The sequence below is a fragment of the Belonocnema kinseyi genome, chromosome 7, assembly GCF_010883055.1.
Source record: "Belonocnema kinseyi isolate 2016_QV_RU_SX_M_011 chromosome 7, B_treatae_v1, whole genome shotgun sequence".
Lineage (NCBI taxonomy): Eukaryota > Metazoa > Arthropoda > Insecta > Hymenoptera > Cynipidae > Belonocnema > Belonocnema kinseyi.
Window position 1 is genome coordinate 3209143 of NC_046663.1, and position 24551 is coordinate 3233693.

At 23.3% G+C, this 24551-nt stretch overlaps 1 protein-coding gene across 1 annotated transcript in view; it reads left to right on the forward strand.

Annotated features, from left to right (window-relative positions):
- LOC117176924 (transmembrane protein KIAA1109-like) overlaps positions 1-24551 on the forward strand; it is a 102679-nt gene that overhangs the window by 64173 nt on the left and 13955 nt on the right. Inside the window, exons 13-19 of the mRNA XM_033367321.1 lie at positions 4589-4900; positions 8255-8447; positions 8524-8753; positions 13491-13772; positions 14092-14280; positions 17475-17678; positions 23464-23594. Coding sequence (XP_033223212.1) covers positions 4589-4900; positions 8255-8447; positions 8524-8753; positions 13491-13772; positions 14092-14280; positions 17475-17678; positions 23464-23594 — 1541 coding nt within the window. The remainder of the gene's footprint in view (positions 1-4588; positions 4901-8254; positions 8448-8523; positions 8754-13490; positions 13773-14091; positions 14281-17474; positions 17679-23463; positions 23595-24551) is intronic.

Here is a 24551-nt window from a genome sequence, read left to right on the forward strand (position 1 = left end):
CCAAATTGTACAGTTTTGAACTGAAAACGATCAATTTTTAATCAATGATTAAATCGTTAAATTCTCACTAGAAAACCCTAATTTTTAACAAATAAAAAAAAAGAATTTTCAACAAAATAGTTCAATATTTAACAAAAAAATAGATCTTCAACTAATAAAATGCCATTTCAACAAAGTAGTTGAACTTTAAAACAAATTGTTGAGTTTTAAATCAAGAAGATTAATTTTCTAAAAAAAAAGAGAATTTACAATAATTTTTAAACCCAATTGTTGATTTTTTTAAACTAAAAACGATCACTTGTTCATCTATGATGGAATAATTAACTTTTCATTGAAATAAATTGATTTTTAACAGAAAACGATCAGTTTTCAATTAATAATGAAATGGTTAAATTACCACGTCAAACATTAATTTAAAAAAACAAGAGTTTTTAACGGAATAGTTACATTTTGAGCCAAAGAGATCTTTAAGTAATAAAATGTTTTTTTTTAACAAAGTAGTTCAACTTACAATCAAGAAGATCAATTTTTTGCCAAAAACGACAAATTTACAATAAATTACAAAATTTTTTAACCAAATTAATTATTTTTTAAATTAAAAACGATAATTTTTTCCTCAATATTGTTAAATTGAAAGTTAAATCAATTCATATTCTATTGAAAAAGTTTTTTAACGAGTTACAACAAAATGCATATATCTTGAAACAAATTGTACATTTTTTAACTGCAAATGATTAATTTTCAACCAATAATGGAACAGTTAAATTACAACTTTAAAAAATTAATTTTTATAAAAAAAAGAATTTTCAAAAAAATAGTTAAATTTTCAACCGAAAAGATGGATCTACAACTCAAAAAATGAATTTTCAATCAAGAAGACTAATTTTCTACCAAAAAAGAATCTTTCAACAAAATACATGAATTTGCAGAAAAGTGATTTTTTTTACAAAATAGTTCATCCTTCAACCAATTAAATGACTATAACAAGTTAGTTTAACTTTCAACCAAATTGTTGAATTTTTAATCCAGAAAATTAATTTTCAGACGAAAAAATTAATTTAAAAAAACAAAACAAAAAAAGCGAATTTGAAACCATAAAGATGGATCTTAAACTAATAAAATGCTTTTTTAATAAAGTGGTTCGACTTTCATCCAAATAGTTGAATTTTTAACTGAAAAATATGAACTTTGAATAAAAAATTTAATTTTCTTTCAAATATTTGCATTAAAAATTAAAAATGATCTATTTTCAATTAAAAAGGAAATATTTGCAGTTAAAAATTCATTTTCTATCATAAATTATATTTTGTTCACCAAAAAGTTCATTTTCAATCCATGCGAAATTAACATTTCAATAAAGCAGTTCAACTTTCAACGAAGCAGTTGAATTTTGAAACAAGAAGATTAATTTTTTACCAAAAAAGTCGAGTTTACGACGAAATATTAAAATTTTCAACCGAATTTTACAATTTCCAACTCAGAATAATCAATTTTTAACATTGATAAAATAGTTGAATTACCAGTTAAATAAATTAATTTTTAACAAACAAAAAAATAATTTTCAAACCAATAGTATTAATTTTTTACCGAAAAGGAAGAATTGAATACTAAACACTTCAAATTTCACTTGAATGAATTGATCTTTATCCAAACAAAAAATAATTTTTAACTAAAGAGATGGATTTTCAACAAAATATTTTAAAACAAAGTAGTTCACTTTCAACCAAATAGTTAAATTTTAAACTAAAATGGATCAACTTTCCACCAAAAAGGTATTAATTAAATTGATAGTTGGAAAAATTGATTTTCGAAAACAAAAAAAAACAATTTTTCAACGATAATAGTTTATTGTCCAACAAAATATTTAAGTTTTCCACTAAAAAATATAAATTTCTAATTAATTTTACAATTTCCCAATTAATTTTAGACAAAAAATCTGCTTTTATAGAAAATAGTTTAATTTTCAACCTAACTGATGAATTTTCTACTAAAACAATGAATCCTCGACTAAAATACTTGAATTTTTAACAATAAAAAATTAATTTTTACTAAAAAAGATCAATTTTCAATAAAAAACTTTTTTATTTGAAGTTTAAACAATGAATAGTCAATCAAACAGAAGAATTTTCAACTAAATCTATGGAAATTTCAATTGGAATAAGTGAAAATTTCAGTTGAGAAAATTATTTTCCACAAAAATCTAAATTTTAAAGAAATAGTTACATTTTCAAACAAAGTGATGAATTTTTAACTAAAATAATTGCATTTTTTACCAAAAGGATGAATTTTCTACTGAGAAACTTAATTTGTACTAAACATAAAGAATTTTTAACTAAAGAAAATTATTTTTAAACATACATTTACGTTAAAAAAAAATAATTAAAAGAGAAACAAATTTAAAAAAAAATAGTTAAATTTTCGGCAAAAAAATCCTTTCTATCCTCAGATAAAAAGTTTTTAATCAAATAGGTCATTTTTAAATTTTAATGAAATTTACATAAATTTAAAAAAAGAGCTAAACTTAGTTAGATTTAAAATTTAAACAAAATTTAGTTAATTTAAAAATTTAATATACTTTGAATTAATTAAATTAATTACTCGTCTGGTTGATTTAAAAGAGAAATTTTTGAGATACTAAATAAATAAGTGTGAAAAAATTCTTTTAGTAATTTAGAATTGTAGTGAAATTTTAAATAGTAATTTTCAAAACTAAATTGAATATTTAAACAATTTTAAAAAGTAAATACAATTTGCGTGGATTCAAAGTGTAATTAAAATTTCCTTGAATTTAAAATGTGATTATATGTCAGTTACATTAAACATTTAAATACAATTTAATTAAATAAAACATTGACATGCAATTTATTTAAATTTGAAAATTAACTAAATTTTAATGAAATTTAAATAAAAAATTAAAAAAGTAAAGCAAACTTAGATTCAAAATTTAAATAAAATTTTGTTGGATTTAAAATATAAATAAAATTTAGTACAATTCAAAAATGTTAATAAAATTTAGTTAAATTTAAAAATTAAATAAAGTTTAGTTTAATTAAATTAATTTCGCATATTGTTTTTTTTAAGATAGAAATTTTCGAGATACTAAATGAATAAGTTTGAAAAAATTCTTTTCTTATCTTAGAAAAGGAAATTAAAAAAATTACTTTCAAAACTAAATTTAAAATTTGAATAAAATTATATAATTTTAAAAAGTACATATAATTTAGTTCAATTCAAAATTTAAGAAAAATTTAAGTATATTTCAGTTATATTGAAAATTTAAACACAATTTATTTCAATTTGAAATTTAAATACAATTTACTTAAATTCAAATAAAACTATGGCTAAATTAAAAAATTTCAATAAAGATTCGAAACTGAAAAATGTAAGAAAAATATGACTTTTTGTATATATATTTTTGAACCAGACAAGATAAATTTTCAACCAAAAATGGGAATTTAAATTTCCAGTTGCAGGAAATAATTTTTAAACAAACTGATGAATTTTCAATTGAAACGATAAATCTTCAACTTAAATAGTTGAATTTTTAACAAACAAACAAATAATTTTGTCTTAAAAAGATTAATTGTTAATCAAAACTTAAATATGATTACATTTTAAATTCAAACAATTAATAGTTAACCAAACAGAAGAATTTTTAACTAAATCTATGGAAAATTCAATTGGAATCAGTTGAGAAAATTACTTTCCACAGAAAATTAAGTTTCAAAAAAGAATTTAAAAACAACATTATTTTTCAACATGTTATTAATAATAATTAATGCTTGAACTTGTAACCAAACTTAGTTAAATTAAAAAATTAAATAAACTTTAGTGTAATTAAATAAATTACTCGTCTGATTGCTTTTAAAAGATCAATTTTCGAGATACTAAATAAATAAGTTTGAAAACATTCTTTTCGTATTTTAGAATTGTATTGAAAATTTAAATATTAATTTTCAAAACTAAATTTAAAGTTTGAATGAAATTTAGACAATTTAAAAAATTAAATACAATTTAGTTGGGTTAAAAATTTAATTAAAATTTGCTTAAATTAAAAATTTGAGTTTATGTTAGTTATATTAAACATTTAAATACAATTTAATTCAATAAAGAATAGAAATGCAATTTATTTAAATTTAAACTTTAAATACAATTTACTTAAATTCAAGTCAAACTGTAGCTAAATAAGAAAATTTCAATAAAGTTTTGAAATTGAAAGAGATAAGAAAAATATAACTTTTTGTATATATTTATTTGCGCAAGACAAGATTAATCAATTTAATGAAAAATAATTGTATGTAAGCAGTAAAAAATAAATAAAAAGAACGAATTCTTGAAATTTTGTTTGAAACAGGGGAAAAATGGAAATTCTTTAGAATTTAATTATCTATTTTATAATATCTTAAAATTCTGTTTGTTATTAAAGAAATTGCATCAAAACTTTATAAAAGATTTAAAATTGGGTAAAAATTCTCAAGTTTAGGTGTTATATAGAATTTTCCAAATTTATTTTCTGAAATTATTTAAAAAATAAGTTCTATTTTTGTAATAATTATTTGTTTTTTTATACCATTTGGATGAATTTTAGATATTGGTAGAGGTTGGAGCTTCACTGCCGAAAAACAGGCACCAACAGAGGTAAAAATGAGGGAATCAGCTTGGGAAACTCTGGTTCTATTTGCGGTGAATTTCACTCGTTTGAATGTTCATATGAATATGGGTAATGTTATGGGCAACGTTTCTTGGATGACCAAAGATTTCCGGTCGGACGGTAGATTGTCGATTGGCAGTACTGGACACAAAAATTTGTACATCGGTGTTGGGCTTGGAGGTTCTAGCTTGGACGCAAAAGGTGGAATTGTCGGCGGTATCATCGAGCTGAGCAAAATTGACACCTACAGTGAGTTATTTCTTGTATTATTATTATAATTATTATTATATTTCCTCGAAAATATGGAATTTTTCACAAAAAAACTCAAATCTTCAAGCAAAACAAATTAATTTTCAGTTTCATTTTTTTTTTTTTACCAAAAAACAGAAGTTTCCACTAAAAAAGATAAATTTTCAAATCAAAAAAACAAATTTTCTTCCAAAATTTTGAATTTTCAAACAAATATTTAAATTATCTAGCAAAAAGATAAAATTTTCAACTAAGAAGATTATTTTTCTACCAAAAAAGATTAATTCTCAACAAAATACATACAGTTTTAACTAAATAGTTGAATTTTCAACTAAAAAGATTAATTATCAACCCAGAAGGTTCATTTTATACTAAGAAAGACGAATTTTCAACAAATTACATCAATTTTCATCTAATATTTAACTAAATAGTTAAAATTCGTACTAAAAATTATAAACTTTCAACCAAAAATGAAATAGTCACGTTTTTATTGAGAGTAATTTATATTCAATTAAAAGAATTAATTTTCTGCAAAAGCGTATAATTTGGTGCCAAATAGTTGAATATTATACAAATGTTGAATTTTTAAGCAAAAAAAAAATTATTTTCTAAAAAACAGTTGAATCATGAAGCAGAAAAAAATTCTTCATAAAATAGTTAAAGTTTTAACCCAAAAAAATGAATTTTTGACAAAGAAGTTCATTTCCAACAATGGATGTAACTAAAGTTCAAATTTTACTTGATAAATTACAAGCTTATTTTTTCTCGTTTCTAAATTTTTTTAAAGTAAATAGTTACATTTTTAACAACAAACAAAAGATTAATTTTGATACAAAAATAGAGTAGTTAAATTTTTATTCAAGAGAATTAATTAACAACATTTTAAAACTAATTTTTTACAAAAAGTATTATTTTGTACAAAATTATTGAATTTTTAAATAAAAAAGACGAGTTTTCTACAAAAGATGTGAATTTTGAACCTGATAGTATGAATATTCAGCAAAAGAGTCCATTTTCAAATAAGGCGCTGAATTTTCAACCTAAAAAGATCGACCAAATTGTTGAATTTGCTATCCAAAAAATAAAAAAATTTATACAAACAGTTGAATTTTCAACAAAAAAAGTTCCTTTTCATCCGAGGCAGAATAAATTTTAACGAAACAGTTGAATTTATAAAAAAGACATTTCTACAAAGAGAAATTAATTTTTTAATCAAACAGAAGAATGTTCAAAAAAATAGTGGAATTTTTAATTAAAACAAAAATTTTCTACTAAAAATGTAATAGTTTATGTTTCAACAAAAAAAACATAATAAAAAATAATTATATTTAACCAAAAAAGACAAATTTTTAACAAAATATTTGGTTTTTAACCAAAAAATTGATTTTTTACCAAATTTTTTGAATTGTGGATTCGAAAATATTAATTTTCTACAAGGCAGTTAAATTTTCAATCGAGAATTGTGAATTTTGAATTCAGAATTTAATTTGTAATCGACACAGATTAATTTTTAAACAGACTGTCCCATTTAAACCAAAAAGTGTGAAATTTCTACAGAAAGAGATGCATTGTTTTTAACAAAAAGATAAATGTTAAAGAAAATATTTCGATATTCAAAAAATTTCAGACAAGAAAGGATATGGTGTAGTCTGAATTTTATTTGATTAATTTTTAGTTTATATTTTTGTTTTTTCCTTAAATATTTTAACTCAAAAGTTAAATTTTTAAACAAAAAATGATGCTTTTTCATCCACGAATGGAGTATTGAAATTTTTATTCGAGACAATTAATTTCCAATAAAAAAGCAAATATTTTTAAAAAATGATTAAATTTGTACTAAATAGTTTAATTTTTAAACCAAAAGTCGAATCTTATACAAAATAGTTGAATTTTAAATAAAAAATTTTAAATAAATAAATAAATAATAATTATTAATATATTATTTTTATTATTTTTCTTAGCCATTACAAATTTCACTGTTCATTTAAAACGAGTAAATTCAATATAAATATATGTAAAAGTAAACAATTTGAAACTGAATTGTTTTACATCGAAAGCTTTGAATATGTGGAATTTAGAATAGCTTTTAAACTTTTAAAGTTACAATTTAGATTGTTCTGTTTAAAAAATGTTTAATTTTTAAGTGAAATTGTTAAATTTTGACGTAAAAGTAGCAATTGAACACTTATTATTTGTAAACAAAATTTGAGTAATTTCAAGAGATATTTCATAGTTTTGAAAAGATTCAAAATTAATTAAAAACTTGAAATGTCTTCTAAATACATTTTAAAATTCACCGAATTTTTCCTACAACTTTTGGAAAATCCTGCGAATTAAAAAAAATCCTTTAAATATTCTAGGTTCTGTTTTGATCATTTTGGAAATCTCTTAAAATCTTTTTAAATTCTCTGTTACAATAAAAAATAAAAAATTATTTTCAATTTTCCTAAGAATCTTAAGAAAATGTTTTAATTCTTTTTAAGCCTTTCACAATTCTTAAAAAGTTTCTAAATTTTTTGCTTGAAATCTGCAAAAATCTACATTTTGTATTAAATTCGGTTGTGAGTATTTGCACCATATTTTCGGTACGAATAGCCCAACTTTTTCGGGTTACAAAGTTCGGGTGAATGATTTAAAATCATTTCAGGTTCTAAATTTAATTTTGATATTTTAAAAACATCTAAATATCTCTTAAAATTACTGTAATTTTTCTAAAAATAATAAGTGTTCCTATGGTTATTTGTAAATTCAAATTTTAAAGATTTTTTAATTTGCAGGATTTTCTAAAAGTTACAGGAAAAAATGTAATTAATTTACAAATATATTTAAACGTTTCGAAAAAATTTCAACAATGATTTTAAATTTGGAAAAATATAAACCCACTTCTAAATTTTTCAATATTTTGAAATAAATTTGAAGTTTTTGAAGGCTGCTCAAACTATTTAAAATGATAATTTGCAGTTTATTTGCATTTAATTTAAAAGAAATTTCAATTAAAAAGAGTTAGTCCCTTCCATTTCATACGTATAAATTTAATTTGTTGTTTATTGTTTATTACTTTAAATGGAAAAATCTTGAGAATAGAGTTCGATTTTTTAAATTTCATTGACCGTAAAAAAGGTTTGCGAACCAGAAGAAACCCGTGAAATGACCGATAATTTTTTTTTTCTATTAAAACGGCCATTCTGCTTTTGCTGTGAAGTCTGGAAGCCAATTTCCGTAATCCGGAGATATTTCTTGAGGATAACCCCTGATTTTTTGTTAAAAATTAATTTTTTAAACTGAAAATGAAACTATTTTGTTGAAAATTCAAGTGATTGGTTAAAAACTCTTTTTTTAAATCCATTATTGTAGTTCATATTCGAGAGGAACCAGGAACAGAGCCGGACCACACAGTGGGCTTGAAGCTTTTCGCTCTTGAATTGCGTTTAGACTATATGGGAACAAGTGTTTTAATGTCGAGAGTTTCCTCACTCGATGTCACTCTCAGGGACGAGTGGAAAATCAACCGAAACAATAGTGGCGACGCATTTATGCCCACAAGAAGGTATTTTCTTATCTCTCTGATAAACATTTGAAAACAAAAAAATTGAACAAATTTTTCAGAAGCATATTTAATTTAGGCCAGCAATCATTTTCATGCATGGTGACTTGAGTTGGGATCAGCTACAAATCATGATCAGCAAATCGACTACGGCGGATCTTTTGAAAATGTTTTACAAATTGGACGAGTTTTTTAGTCAACAGTTTAAAAGCAGCAAACGAGTCTTTAGTTCCTTGCAGCCGCGGCATCAAAGAATGAACAACAATAGTTTCAGGAAGAAACAGCAAAAAAAGAAATCTACAAATGAAGGTAAGGACTTTTTGACAAATTTATAAAAACTAATTAGTTTAGGGGTCGTACTAAAAATCTCGGATTTTCCCGTAATTTTTACCCAACAAACATGATATTCCACACGAAGAAAATGATTTTTCTTTTATACTAAAAAGGAGAATTTTTTAAATAAAAAAGATCAATCTTAAAAAATTGAAAAAGTTACATTTTAAGTTGAAACATTTATTTTAAAAAAAGTTTTTACTAGAAACAGTTCATTTTTTTAACAACCAAACATATAATCTTTCAAACAAAATATTTATAATGTAGTTTATCTTTTACCCAAATAGTTCAATTATTAACTGAAAAATAGTATTTTTCAACAAAATAGTTCAACTTTCAACCAAAGAGATGAATTTTCAGAAACTCATTTAAATCTTCAAGAAAAAATAATTTCTGAACAAAGTGATTCAATTAAATCTTTCAAACAAAATAGTTAAATACTCAAGCAAAGAAGAAGAATTTTCAACTAAAAAGTTGCATTTTCATAAAAAATTATATTTCTACTAAAAAAGATCAACTTTTGTAGTCAAAAAGATAAAATTAAAAAAAAAAACAGGTTGAATTTTATTTTTAAAAAGATTTCAGTTGACTTTTCAGTTGAATGCTCTACCAAATGGTTTCATTTTTATCCAAGAAACATGAAATTTATACTAAAACAGATGAATTTTAAATAAAAAAACATTTTTTTTTAAGTTGAACTTTCATCCAGAAAAGATTTCAGTTCATTTTCCAGCACCAAAATATAAATATTAAAAACTAAATTTTCTACGAAAGAGTTAAGTTTTCAAGAAAATAGTAGCAATGTCAACCAAAAAGTATCAATTTTTAACCAAATAGATTAATCTTCAATCAAAATTTTGCATTTCTATCCAAGAATGATAACATTTTTTTTCAAATAGATGGATTTTTAATTTTAAGAACCAAGCCATTTTTCAACAAAAAAGTTCATTTTTCAATACCAAACTATAAATTTTAAAGAAAACGTCATTTTTTTACGAAATAGTTACATTTTTGTTTTAAAAAATGAAAATTGTATGAAAAAATGTGAATTTTTAGATTAGAAAGACCAATTGACAACAACAAAAAATGAGTTAAATTTTCATCTAAAAATATTTCAATTGACTTTTCAGCATGACCAATTTTTCATTTTCCTTGACCATTAATATTCAAATACCATCATTTCAATCTTGTAATATTTTTAACACAGAATATTTTGTAAACGGAAGGGAAAAGTATAGTTTTATATCCAAATAAAAAATTCTCAAGTTTATTAATTTATTTTAAACAACAAAAAAGTATTTTCTGCTATAAAGAATGACTTTTTAATAAAATACTTGATTTTTTTTACAAAATAATTGAATTTTGAACATCATAGTTGAATTTTCTGACCAAAAAGATAAAAAAAAAGTTTCATATTTTAAATTGTTTAATCTTCAATCCAAAAGACGATTTTTTTCTACAAAAATTGAATTTTCAAACCAAAATATGACTTTTCATTAAAAAATTAATTTGACACGAAACTGTTGCATTCATTTTTCAATACCAACATATAAATTTTAATTAAAAATTAAATTTTCTACGAAATTGTTAAATTTTCAACAAAGCAGTAAGAATGTTCAACCCAAGAGTATGACTTTTTAACAAAATAGATTAATTTTTAACTGAAAAGTTGCATTTTTATCCAAAAAGATGAAAGTTCTTTTAAAACGGATGAATTTTTAATTAAAAATTTTTTTTTATAGTTCAATTTTTATCCAGAAAATATTTCAGTTCTCTTTTCAACACCAAAATATTAAATTTAATTAAAAAGTAAGTTTTCTTCAAAATAGTTAAATTTTCAACAAAACAGCAGAATTTTCAGCTAAAAACTATGATAAATTGTTACTTTTTGAACTAAATAGCCGCATTTTTATATATTTTTATATTATAATTGAACTATTGATTTGAAAATATAATTATTTGGTTCGAAAATCGTTTTTATTTTTGCTGAAAATTATTTTCTTTCTATCGGAAAATTTAATTACTCTATTTTGGCTTCAAAATTTATGCTTTATAATTTGTAAATTCAACTATTTGGTACAAAATCCAATTCTTTTGTTGAAAACTTACTTATTTGGTTATAAAATTAATCGTCTTTGTTGAGGGTGTCTCATTTTAGTTAAGGATTCAACTATTTTGTGAAAAAATACGTTGTTTTTTGTTGCCGAATTTAAACAATTAAAATTTTGTTTCAATTATTCATATTTATTAAAAAATAACAATCAAATATATTTGTAAACAAAAATTATTTTTAATGTTTAAACTTTCTAACATTCTTGCTTGAATTTAAAACAACAATTGAAAAAAAAAATATTTTTGGATGACAGTTTTGTTCAACTATTCTTATTTTTAATTCAAACAATCAATTTAGACACTTAAAATATTAAAAATGTATTTTTTTAAATGAAAATATTTAGTTTTTTAATAAATAAATTATATTTCTAAAAAAATTTCATTGATTCAATCCGGAAATTTTATTATTCGGGACTTTTAAAATCGGTTATATTATAAACTATCAGCAATTTTACAATTTGGTAATATTATAAAATGTTTGGGCATTTTATTATTCGGGAATTTTTCAATTAGGAAATTTTATTTTTCGAAAATTTAATTATTCGGCAATTTTACAGTGTCGGGAATTTTATTTTTTGGGGGTTTTGGCCTTCACGTTTGGGTATAAAAATTCAAAATTTTTGTAGAAAATTTAATTAATTGGTTGAAAATTAATTTTGTATTGAAAATTTATAATTCTGGTTTAATATTTCACTATTTTAGTAGAAAATGGAACTCTTTGTTTAAAAATGTTACTATTTTGCTAGAAATTCTATTTTTTTGCTAAACATTATTTTCTTTTTATCTGAGAATTTAATTATTCTATTTTTGGTTCTAAAGTTATCTCTTATAAGTTGCGAATTCAACTATTTGGTTATAAAATTAATCTTTTTTGTTGAAACTTCATCATTTTATTTGAGGATTCAACTATTTTCTAAAAAAGATTTTGTTTTTGGTTCCTGAATTTAAACAATTAGGTAATTTTTTCATAATCTTTTAATATATTTATTTTAAGACAACAACAATCAAACATTGTTATAACACTTCAAACATGAAAAATTATGATTTTTTTAAATAAAAATATTTAGTTACAGTACTTTTAATAAATAAATTAAATTTCTAAAAAAATTTTATTGTCTAAATTCTGAAATTTTTTCATTCGGGAATTTTCAAATTCAGTAAAATTATAAACTTTCGGAAATTTTATTATTCGTGAATTTTATTTTTCGGCCATTTTACAGTGTCGGGAATTTTATTTTCTGGGGTTTTTGAGCCGCCTCTCTTGGGTATGAAAATTCAAAAGTTTAGTAGAAAATTTAAATATTTGATTCAAAAATAATTTTTGATTGAAAATTTATATTTCTTGTTTAATATTCAACTATTTGTTTAAAAATGTAACTATTTTTTTAGAAATTATTTTTTGTTGCTAAAAATTACTTTCTTTTTGTCTGAAAATTTAATTATTATATTTTTGGTTACAAAGTTATCTCTTATAAGTTAGAAATTCAACTATTTGGTAGAAAATCCATGCATTTTGTTGAAAATTCGTCTATTTGGTTATAAAATCAATCTTTTTTGTTGAAACTTCATCATTTTAAGGATTCAACTATTTTGTAGAAAATATGTTGTTTTTGGTTCCTGCATTTGAACAAGTAGAATTTTTTCCCTGATTTTTAAATTTATTTATTAAGAAAACAACAATAAAATATTTTTATAAACAAAAAATATTTTTAATATTTAAAGTTTCTAAAATCATTGTTTGAGTTTAAAATAACAATAATTGACAAAACTATATTTCTGGATGAAAATTTTGTTTAATTATTCTTATTCCAAACTCAAACAATAATGTTCGACACTCAAATATAATTTTTTTCTATACAAATGTTTCCTTTATTGTATTTCTAATAAATAAATAATATTTCTGAAACAATTTAATTCCTCAAAATCGGAAATTTTAAATCCGGTAATAGCATTAACTGTCAGGAATTTTATTATTTAGGAATCTTCCAATTCGTGATTTTGATTGTTCGGTAATCCTATCATTCAGGAATTTTATTATTTGGGAATTTTTCAATTCGTTAATTTTTTTCGGGATTTTTTGGTCGTCTGTTTATCATGCAAATTTAACAATTTAGTTTTAAAAAACTTTTTTATTAAATACATACTCATATCTTTGGCAGAAAATGCCAATATTTCGTTGAAAGCTAATCTGTTCTTATGAAAATTTAACTATTGGGTAGAAAATAATTTTGTTGTTGAAAAATCATGTTTTCGAATTGAAAATCTAACTGTTTTTTGTTAAAAATTGATTTGAATTAAATTTTTATCGAAAATTGAGCTATTTGGTAACAGATTAAACAATTTTCTAAAAGTTTATCTATTTTATTTAAAATACTTTATTTTTAAGAGTGCCACGTACACCAGAACTCCGATTTTGTAACTCCCGATTTAGTAAAACCTAGAATTACTGGTCCACTCAGTTACTCAATGCGTAGGGCCAGAGACGTTTGCGACTCTCGTCTCGGAAGGGCCGCAGTACGCGAGTACTCAGTCGAGTATATTGCGCAATATTATGCATTCAGATTGAAAACGTGTGTCGCTTGTGACTTTTTTTTGGTCTAGGTCCCTGGACGATGAACCAAACGGCAATTTCGGATGCACGTCATCATCGTCACTGGCAACGCGTTTTGGCTCAAGTGGCTGGCCTCCAATTAGGCAGTTTGAGGTTCTCTTTGCCCTCGAACGGAACAGTTCTTGGCGGAACGATGGAACTGCATGGATCCAACATCAGCCTCGCCTGTTTCCACGGCATCAACTTTAAAAGTAAAAACTGGGCACTCTTTTCCTTGAAGGAACCATGCATCAGTTTTGCTACCGAAGCTCAAGAGATTCCAAGTGTGGAATGTAAGAAGAGTCTATATCCTTTTTCTCGATTTTAGTATCTCTATTAACCCTTAAACTGCACACTTACAAATACGCCTTCAGATAATTATGGCTAAAAACAAATAATGAGTGGTTTTGAAATAATGAAAAATAGAAAAAGTAGCATCAGAGCCTCAGTGATAATTTCACTATTCGAAAAAAATACTTGAAAAAAAAACGTAGACAAACGGAGAAAAATCGGAAAGCCCGTTGGGTGTAGTAAACCCAGTGTGCAGTTTAAGGCTTAAATCAATGATTCGCTAAATATTGTTGAATTAATATTAAATTTTAATAATTTCAGCTCCAAATACTTGTGATGTCCATGTAGTGCAAACGTTGACTATCAGCCTCGGGCAACAGCAGGAACAACATGCGAGGCATCACTCGATGGCGACAGTTTGCAGACTCAGCAGAAGTGTTCTGTTTCCGCCGCAATTCAAGTCTCTGCAGGAGTGGTTCCATTACGCATTCGCGAACAGCGAAATCGACGGTGAGAATAGATTAGATTTTATTTTTTATGTATTATTATATATATTATTATATTATTATATATTTTTTTAAAGGTATTATTATTTATTAGACCTGTTTTGAAATTCTCTCGTCGCCAGACTTCATATTTCTAAATGCTCGCTCTCAAATAGGAATGATGGTGTGATTTTAAAAAAAATAGAGGAATATATTCTTTTGATTAATATTCTTTGAACTATTTTCTTGAAAATTAGTTCTTTTTAGTTAAATTAAACTGTTAAATTCACAATTTTCATTGAAAATTGAACTGTTTTGTATAAAATTCGTTATTTTGGATTGACAATTGGACAATGTTGTTGAAAATTAACTTTTTTTTTTAAATAAACTATTATTTTTATAAAAATTTAACTGTTTGGTGGAAAATTCATACTTTTGATAAAAAAAAGGAAAAAATTTGGTAGAAAATTAAACTGTTTGGTTAAAAATTCGCTTTTTTTTAAGTAAATAAATTTTTTGTGGTAGATAATCAAGTTGATTAGTTAAAAATGCAACTGTTTAGTTCAAAATTCACAATTAAAATTAAAGATTGAACTCTTTTGTAGAATATTCGTTATTTTGGCTGGATAATTGGGCAATATTGTTGAAAATTAAAATTTTTTTTTTTAAAAAAAAACTATTTTTATGACAATTTAACTTTTTGGTAGGAAGCTACTTTTTGTTTAAAAAAGTCAATAATTTGGTAGAAAATTTAACTATTTGGTTAAAAATTCGCATTTTTTTAAGAAAATAAATTTTTTGGTTAGAAAATCAAGTTTCTTACTTAAATATGCAACTGTTTAGTTGGAACTCCTATTTTTTGTCAAAAATGTCAATAATTTGGTAGAAAATGTAGTTAATTGGTTAAAATTTTGCTTTTTTTACGAAGAAAATACATTTTTCGGATATAAAATCAAATTTATTGGTAAAAAATGCAACAGTTTCTTTGAAAATTGATAATTTAAGATGAAAAAGGGACAATTTGGTTGAAAAGGAACTTTCTTGTTGAAAAATAAACTATTGTTATGAAAATTCACTACTGTTTGGTCGAAAATTCCTATTTTTGGTTAAAAAAAATCGATAATTTTGTAGAAAATTTAACTATTTGGTTAAAAATTCATAATTTAATTTGAAAATTGGCCAATTTTGTTGAAAATAAACTTTTTTGTTGAAAAATAAACTATTGTTATGAAAATTCATCTCTTTGATGGAAAATTCCTATTTTTGGTAGAAAAAATTCAATAATTCGGTAGCAAATTTAGCTATTTGGTTAAAAATTCCCTTTTTTTCAGAAAATAAATTTTTTTGGATAGAAAATCCAGTTTATTGGTTAAGAATGCAACTGTTCGTTTGAAACTTCATAATTTAAGATGAAAATGGGAAAATTTTTGTTGAAAATTTACTTTTTTTTGTTGAAAAATAAACTATTTTTTTGAAAGTTCAACTGTTTGGTGGACAATTCTTATTTTCGGTAAAAAAAGTCAATAATTTGATAGAAAATTTAACTATTTGGTTAAAAATTCGCCTTTTTCAGGAAAATAAATTTTCTGGGTAGCAAATCAAGTTTTTTGGCTAAGAATGCCACTATTTGGTTCAAAATTCACAATTAAAATTGAAAATTCAACTGTTTCGTAGAAAGTTTGTTATTTTGGCTTCAAAATTGGACAATGTTGTTGAAAATACCTTTTTTTCAAAATTAAACTATTGTTATAGAAATTCAACTGCTTGTAGAAAAATTCAATAATTTGATAGAAAATGTAACTATTTAGTTAAAAATTCATAATTTAAGTTGAAAATTGGTCAATTTTGTTGAAAATAAACTTTTTTGTTGAAAAATAAACTATTGTTTGAAACTTCATAATTTAAGATGAAAATGGGAAAATTTTTGTGGAAAATTTACTTTTTTTTGTTGAAAAATGAACTATTTTTTTGAAAGTTCAACTGTTTTTGAAGAAATTAAATTAAATTTAATTTAATAAATAAATTGAAGTTTGTAGATAATTCGTTATCTTGGCTTGCTAACTGAACAATTTATTTGGAAATGAAACTTGAGCTGTTTTTGTAGAAAATGGTCTTTTTAGATTAAAATTTTAATAATTTGGTTGAAAGTGTCCTTTTTTGTTGACAATTCATATTTTGTTCAAAATTCTCATTTTTCGCTGAAAATTAATTTATTTTCATGCACCTTTAACTATTTTTTAGACTAACTTTTTGCTTGAAAACCTATATTAACAGGTTGAAATTCGACCTTTCTTTATATTTTATAAACTTTTTAACATATTTTTTGTGATTGTTAAAAGATTCATCACTTAAGTTGACAAATACATTGTTTTGTAAAAAATTCATCTTTTTGGTTTGAAAATTCAACAATTTATGTAAAAATTACTTGTTTGATAAAATTTCATATTTTTGGTAGAAAATCCAAATATTTTCTCAAAAATTAAACTATTTATATGAAAATTTAACTATTTAGTAGAAAATAAGTTTTTTTATCAACGAAATAATATCTTCGGGTTGAAAGGTTTTGTCAAAAATTGATTTTGTTGAAAATTTGTCATTTCAGTAGAAAATTCATCTTCTTGGTGTAAAATCTATTAATTTCGTTAAAAACTCAACTAATTGGTTAAAATTCAATCTTTTTTTGTTGATATTTCAACTACTTAACAAACAATTTTTAAAACTTTAAAATTGTGAGAAATTCTGACTTGAAACAGGCATTGTTTCCCATTCCTTTCTTCGAATTGCAAATGATAATTCTTTTGAAAAAATCCAGTTTCATATCAAACATTCCCTGTTTTAATTGAAATGACATTTCTTTACGAAATTATTGAACGAAATTCTTAATATAATGAAAAATTAAATTTTTCTCTCTTAAAAAGTAAATTCCTCGTTTTTTAATTCGAATGCCGGTCAATAAAATTCCCGGCCATTTCCCTGTTGTTCCCGGTTTCCCGGTGAAGTCGCCACTCTCAGAATGTACTTTGAACCGAAAATAGACGGATTTTCTGATTTGAATTTTATTAATCATGTTCGCATTTGAGCGAAAAAAAGGAGAAAAAGAGACAGTTTTTTGAAAATCGGGGAAAAAGCGGAATTCTTTGAAACATGTTTTATTTACTTGTTTAAAAATTAAAATTCTTAGTTATTTGCATTGCACAATTTATTTACTGGTAATTGCAGTTGATAGATTTCCATGTGTTGAGAGAGAGCGAACAGACAGTACTTCTGAAAACACAAATCCCGTGCGTGGAAGAAGTACATCTACGGCTTCCGGAAAGCTACAAGAACATTCCCACACGAGGGAAGTAATATTCGCTTTACCGTCCTTGCAACTTCACTTGAAGACGGAACACCTGCAGACTGCCAAAACTCCTGACGTCATAGGTATGTTAATTATAATTTTTTTTTTTAGATGGAATACAAACTCAAATTTTTCGTTTTATTTGTGTCATCGTAAACATTTTTTTTTGCGAATTATTTTGAATTCTTCTAAAATCTTTGTGAAATCTTAGAAATATTTGAAGTCTGTGAAATCTTTTAAAGTTTCTATGAAATCATTGACATTTTTTAAACTTTGAAATGGTTTTAAATCTTTGAATTTTGGTTAAAAAAATGGAAAACATTTTTTTTTTTAGATGGAATACAAACTAAAGTTTTTCATTTTATTTGTGACATCTTTTAAATTTTTTGTAACTTTTTAAACTTTTTTGATAATAAATCATATTTTTGGGTTGAAAGTCTAACTGTTTTTTGTTAAAAATTGATGTATACAGTTTTATTTAAAATATCATCTTTTAATTTTAATCTGTGAGGGCGTTTAGCCTTTGAAACTTGAAAATTTTGAAAACTTAGAAATCTCCTTAAATTTCTCTTGGGAGCCTTGAATTTGAAATATTTTTTAACTCTTTAAGTTGAAATAATTTATTTCTTTTAATTGCGAAGAATATTTCAAAATATTTCAAAATATTCAAATACTTTAAAAACATTTTAAATATTTCAAACAAGTAAAATATTTTACAGAAATGTAATAACAATTTCACAAATATTTGAATAGATTTCTTAAGATTTTAAGTCGTTGCAGAACATTTCAAAGATATCGCGAAGATTTAGACATATTAGAAAGATTTTACTTATGTCTTTAATAGATATTATAAATTTTTCACAAAGATTTTTAATGATTTCAACTTGCTTAAAAATAAACAAACAAAGACTTTATCGGATTTCAGAGTATTTAAAAAATTTTTAAAAGATTTCAAGGATTTCAAATATCACAAAACATTTTGAAATCTTAATTGAGGTAGTTGATAAATTCCCAAAGTTTAAATAAATATTATAAATAAAATAATATAATATTTCATAAAGATTGCAATGATCTCACTGAGCTTTATAAAAATTTCATGAAGATTTTAATAGCTTTCAAAAGATTTTAAAACGTTGCAGAATAATTCAAGGATATGAAATATCTCAAAAGATTTTCAGATCCTAGTTCAGATATCTAATACACTTCAAGGTTTTAAAATATGCTTCCGAAGATTTAAAATTATTTCGCAAAAATTAGAACATATTTAAAAAGATTTTCGAAAGATTTTTAAAAATTTCAGAAAATTTCAAGAATTTTAAAGATAGCCAAATATTTGGAAGTCTTCTTTGATATATTTTATAGATTTCACAAAGATTTCGAAGATTTAATGAAGCTTTTGAAGATTTCAGATGATTTGAATGATTTTTATAGAGATTTTACAAATATTTTAAAGAATTTTAAAGTATTTTAAAAGATTTTAATATATTTGGAAAGTTTTTCAAAGATTTCTCATCAATTTTCAAAATTCTCTACAAATATTTCACAAAAAATGCAGATACCCATAAATTTGAGACATTTAAATAGTTTTCACAATATTTTCAAATAATTTAAAAATATTGTAAACTATGTTTGAGGATTTTAAGGATTTTATAAAGATTTAAAAATATTTCATAGATACTTCAAACATTCCACAACGATTTTAAAGGATTTTAAAAGATTCCACAAAAGTTTTTAAAATCATACAAAAATATCAAAATTGCACAAAAATTTTTCAGATTTAAAATTATTTTACAAATATTTCACAGGTATTTTACAAACATTTCAAAGTCATCTAAAAATTTTAAAAGTTTCACAGAAATTTCAAAGATTTTAGAAAAATATTTTATACTATTTCAGAGGTATTTAGGATTTCAAAGATTTCATAAAAATTTAAAAAGATTGAGCAAAGACTTCAAAGCTTTCAAAGATGTCAAAGATTTCACAAAGCTCTAAAAAGTTTCAAAGGATTTCGAATATTTGACAGAGATTTGGCAAAATTTTTCAGAGGATTTCAAAAGATTTCACAAATATTTTAAATATCACAGAAGAATTTTACAAATTTAAAAAGATTTTACAAAGTTTTCAGAGGGATTTCCGAAACATTCCAAAGATTTTACAAAGATTTCTCATAATTTTCATTAATTTTACAACATTTTTAAAGTTTTCAAAATATTTAAATGATTTTACATAAATTTCAACGGATTTTCGCAGATTTCTCATATTTTTTCAAATATCTTACAACCATTTCAGGTTGAACCTAAATTTTACATATTTAAAAAAATTCCATATAGATCGCACAGAGATTTAAAAAATATTTCAAAGATTTCACAACAATTTTAAAGGGTTCAAAAAAGTTTCATAGATTTTATATATATTTTAAACCATTTCAGAAGATTTAAAAAATTTCAAATATTTCAAAAGATTTGATAGAGATTTCACAAAGATAGCAAAGGATTTCAAAATGTTTAAAAAGATTTCACAAAAAACTTAGATTACGAATTTCAAAGGTTTCACAAAAATTTTACAAAACTTTCGAAAGTTTCAAAAGACTTCCAAGATTTGTGAGAGATTTTACAAAAATTTCGAAGGATTTCAAAATATTTCACAAAAATTTTGAAGATCGCACCAAAATTTCACAAAAATTACATACAAATGTTACAAATTAAAAAGTATTTCACAAATATTTCACAGGAATTTCACAACCATTTCAAAGTATTCATACAAATTTTTAATTTTTCACCAAAATTCAAAGATTTCACAAAGATTTAAAACCACTTCACAGTTTTAAAAATTTCTATGATTTCATAGAGATTTTAAAAGATTTCAGAGACTTCAAATTTTTCTAAGATTTCACGAAGATTTTAAAGGATTTCAAAATATTTAACAACAATTTTAAAAGATATCACAAATATTTCATAGGGATTTCACAAAAAACTTAAAGTATTCATAAAAATTGCAAAGGTTTTACAAAAATTGCAAAGATTTCCTAAAGATCAGAGATTTCACAAAGATTTCAAAGGATTTCAAAAAATTTCACAAAAATTTTACAGCTTTGAAAATATTTCACAAATATTTTACAGGTATTTCACGAACATTTCAATGATTTTATAAAGATTTTAAAAGATTTTACAAAGGGTTATACACCAGATTTCAAGTTTGATCAACCTCTCGGGATTTTTAAACTACAAAAAAAAAGGTAGAAAAATACTACCTAAATTAAAAATCGTATTCAAATATTATATTCTGGACAGACAGTTTTTCATTTTTAGTAGTTTTCTTTAATTTACGAGTTAGTTACCTAAAATTTATTAGCAACTTGCAAATTTAGTAATCTTTAAAGTAGTGTTTTTAATATTTTAAAAAGTCAATAAATTCCTAATTGATATTATTTAAGTATTTCATAAAATACAATAGTGCAGACAATTATTTATGGTCACTTAAAAAATTTTCTTTACAAATTTTGCTGTCCTCAAAATAGTGTTTTGAATTCTGCTAAATTAAACGAATAATTGCATGAACAAATTTTTTACAACGTTTTTTGTTGCATGTTATTTATCATTTCTATGATAAATATTACTAAGACTTTAAGCCTTAATTTTCCAGTTATTAAATTGTTTATGTTGCTTTCTTTACAAATTTGCGGCTAATAAAAAATGAAATTGCTACTTTTTAAATTTATAGCAAAAGTTTATATGATTATTTGATGTACAAAACAGGAAACCTAGACAAATTTGATTGTTTGACCTGGAAAAAACTGAACAAAATAGATGAATTTACAACGAAATTCTTTAACACGCTACATAATAATTAAATTCTCATAAAAATGGATGAATTTTTAACCAATTGCTTAAATTTTCTACAAAAAATATGGATTTTCAACAAAAAATTTAATTTTTAATTAATCTGTTGAATTTTCAAGCCAAAAATACGATTTTTACACAAAACAGTTCAATGGTCAACTTAAAAACATTAATTTTCTACCAAATAAAGATTAATTTTGAACGAAAGAATTGACCCTTAAAGCTTATAATTCGATTTTTTTATAAAGCCATTGACTTTTAAACTTAGAAAGATAAATTTTTAACAACATAGTTGAATTAAAAAAAAAAATGACTTTAAACCAAAAAATGAATTTTAAACAAATTTTTTCAATTTTGTTCAATTTTTAATAATGAAATAATCATTTCTAACCATAATTGTATTTATTACAACCAAACAGTTCAACTTAAAAAAGAGACCAACTTTCAACAAAAAAGTAGAACTTTTAAAAACAGAAAATAGAATAGGAAAATTTACAAGCAAAGAAATTAAGTTTCAATTTCAAAATTGTAGTTTCATCCACAAAGTTGATTTTACAACCTACAAAGATGAATTTTCAAGAAATTCGTTGAATTTTTTATCAAAAAATTAAACTTCAACAAAATCCTGTTTTATTTTCAACAGAATAGTTACATTTTTAACAAAAGAATTAAATTTTTTAAACCAAAAAGGCGAATTCTTAACGAAAATGTAACAGTTGATATTTCAACCAAAAACTATGAAAATTCTGCTAAAAGAGATGAATTTTAAAACGAAAAAAAATATATATATATATATTTTATACTTTCCTATCAAAATAGATGTATTTTTAACATAATGCATGAATTTTTCAATAAATATTTGATTTTTTAAATAAAAAATATAAAGTTAAACCAAAAATAGAAAAGTTAAATTTTCCGGAAAAGGGTTAATTTTTAAGAAAGAAAAAAAAACGAATTTTTAACCAAATAGATAAGTTTGCACCCAAAGAGATGAATTTTCAACTAAAATGATAAATTTGTTTATACAAAAAAAGGGAATCTTAACCAATTAGTTGTTTTCTTTATTCGAGAAAAAGTTAATCCGAATTGTTGAAATTTTAATCCAAAAGAACATTTTTCATGAAAACAGTTGAATTTTCAACAAACTTTACGATTTTCAACCCGAAAGTTTAATTTTTGACCAAAAAAGAGGAAATTAAAATCTTCAAGATGAGTTTGATACAAAAAATACTGTTTTTAAATTTGAAAAAATTAATTTCCTATCAAAAATGGAAAATTTACATTGTTAGTTAAAAAAATTCATTTTAAATAAAAAAAATGAAGGATATTTTAACAAAATAGTTAGATTTTCAATCCTAGAGATGAATTTTCGATTAAAAATTTTCATTTTTATCCAAGAGAGATGAAATTTCTACTAGAAGAAATTAATTTTTAAAAAAATACGAACTTAAACAAATATTTGAATTTGTAACCAAGAAAGATTACAGTTGATCTTTAATATAAAAATACCAATTTTCAACAAAAAGTTAATTTCCTAATAAAATAGGTGAATTTTAATTTTCTATTTGAAAATTCATATTTTTGGTAGAAAATTCAAGTATTTGGTTAAAAAATTGAAATTATTTTAAAAATTCTCTAATTTTTCACTGATTAATTTTTTTTTTCATTGTCCCTGACCATTAATATTCAAAGACAAGAATTTTAAACTTGTAAAATTGTAATACATAACATATTTTATAAACGGAATACAACAATTTAAAAATAAAATAAAAAATTTTAATTTCTGGTGTTTGACATTTATTTAAAGTGCCTGACTTTTGCCAGATTTCTTGAAAATCCCTTACTTTTCCTTGATTTTCCTACACCTACCGCCACCTTCTGTATTTTTTTAAAATAAATTATTTTTGTCTTTTATACCTTTATATCGCATTCAACGCAAAATGTAGATACGTTAGTTTTTTTTTTGTATTTTCATCAAATCGAAGTTGATCTTTTAACAATTTACAATATGAAATAAATCATTTGAAAGGTGAGAAGCCATTGGTGGAGTGCAGTTTCATCACGGAATTTGAAGACCACATTTTCGTTACTGTGGATGCCGAGGCCTTTTTCTTTTTACACGATCTGATTACTTCTTACGTAAAAGAAAAAGAAAGAGTGGTAAGTTCTATATGAAAATTTTTTTAATATTAGGGATCATACCTTTTCCCCTTTTATCACTTTTTAATCTTTAAATTTCAAAAATCATCTTAAATAACTAAAATCGAGAATTCTGACCCATTTTTTTTTATAGCAAAGGTTTGATTCATTTTTTAAGAATTACAAACCGACTTTTAAGATATTAGAAAACAAGAGACTTTCAAAGATGTATTTTTTTATATCATTTAAAAACTTTTTTCAGGGAATCTTAAATTTCAGAAAATTGAGAAATCCTTTTGGGAATAAATGAAATCATATTAGATTCAAGAATTTTTACGGATTTCACTATATTTATAAGTTTTATAGGATTAAACTCTGAATTTTTTGAAATAAAAAGCCAGTTTTAATTTTTTAAATTTTGATATATAAATGATATTTTAAAAATTATTAATTTGGAAACACTTAAAATGAAAATAATTAAACGATTAAACGAACTTACCTGTAAGTGAAGTTCAATCGTAATTATACGAAGAACCTCGCTTAAAGAGATTATAACTCGTAGTACCATTTTGGACTACGTGAAAGTCACACCTTTAGCGCTATAGGAAGAAAAAGTCACGTGATCCCCTCCCTTAACAATAATCCTCATTCGTTTAGAGCTTTTTTCCTCTGAAATTTCTATCGTTCGAAGAGATTGGGTGAGTAATTAAGTTATTGTTGGGAGGGATTATAATCTCTTCGAACGAGGTTCTTCGTATAATTACGATTGAACTTCACTTACAGGTAAGTTCGTTTAATCGTTTAATTATACTTCATTACCTCGTTCTCGAGATTATAACTTGTAGATGTTTAGAGTCACCAGAAATTTCAGCGAAAAAAAATACTATTTTATTCAAAATCGACATCCTTTTTCTTTCTTATAACATAATAGGAACGAATTATTTTAGTTATTTATTTTAATTATTTAAAACCGCGTTG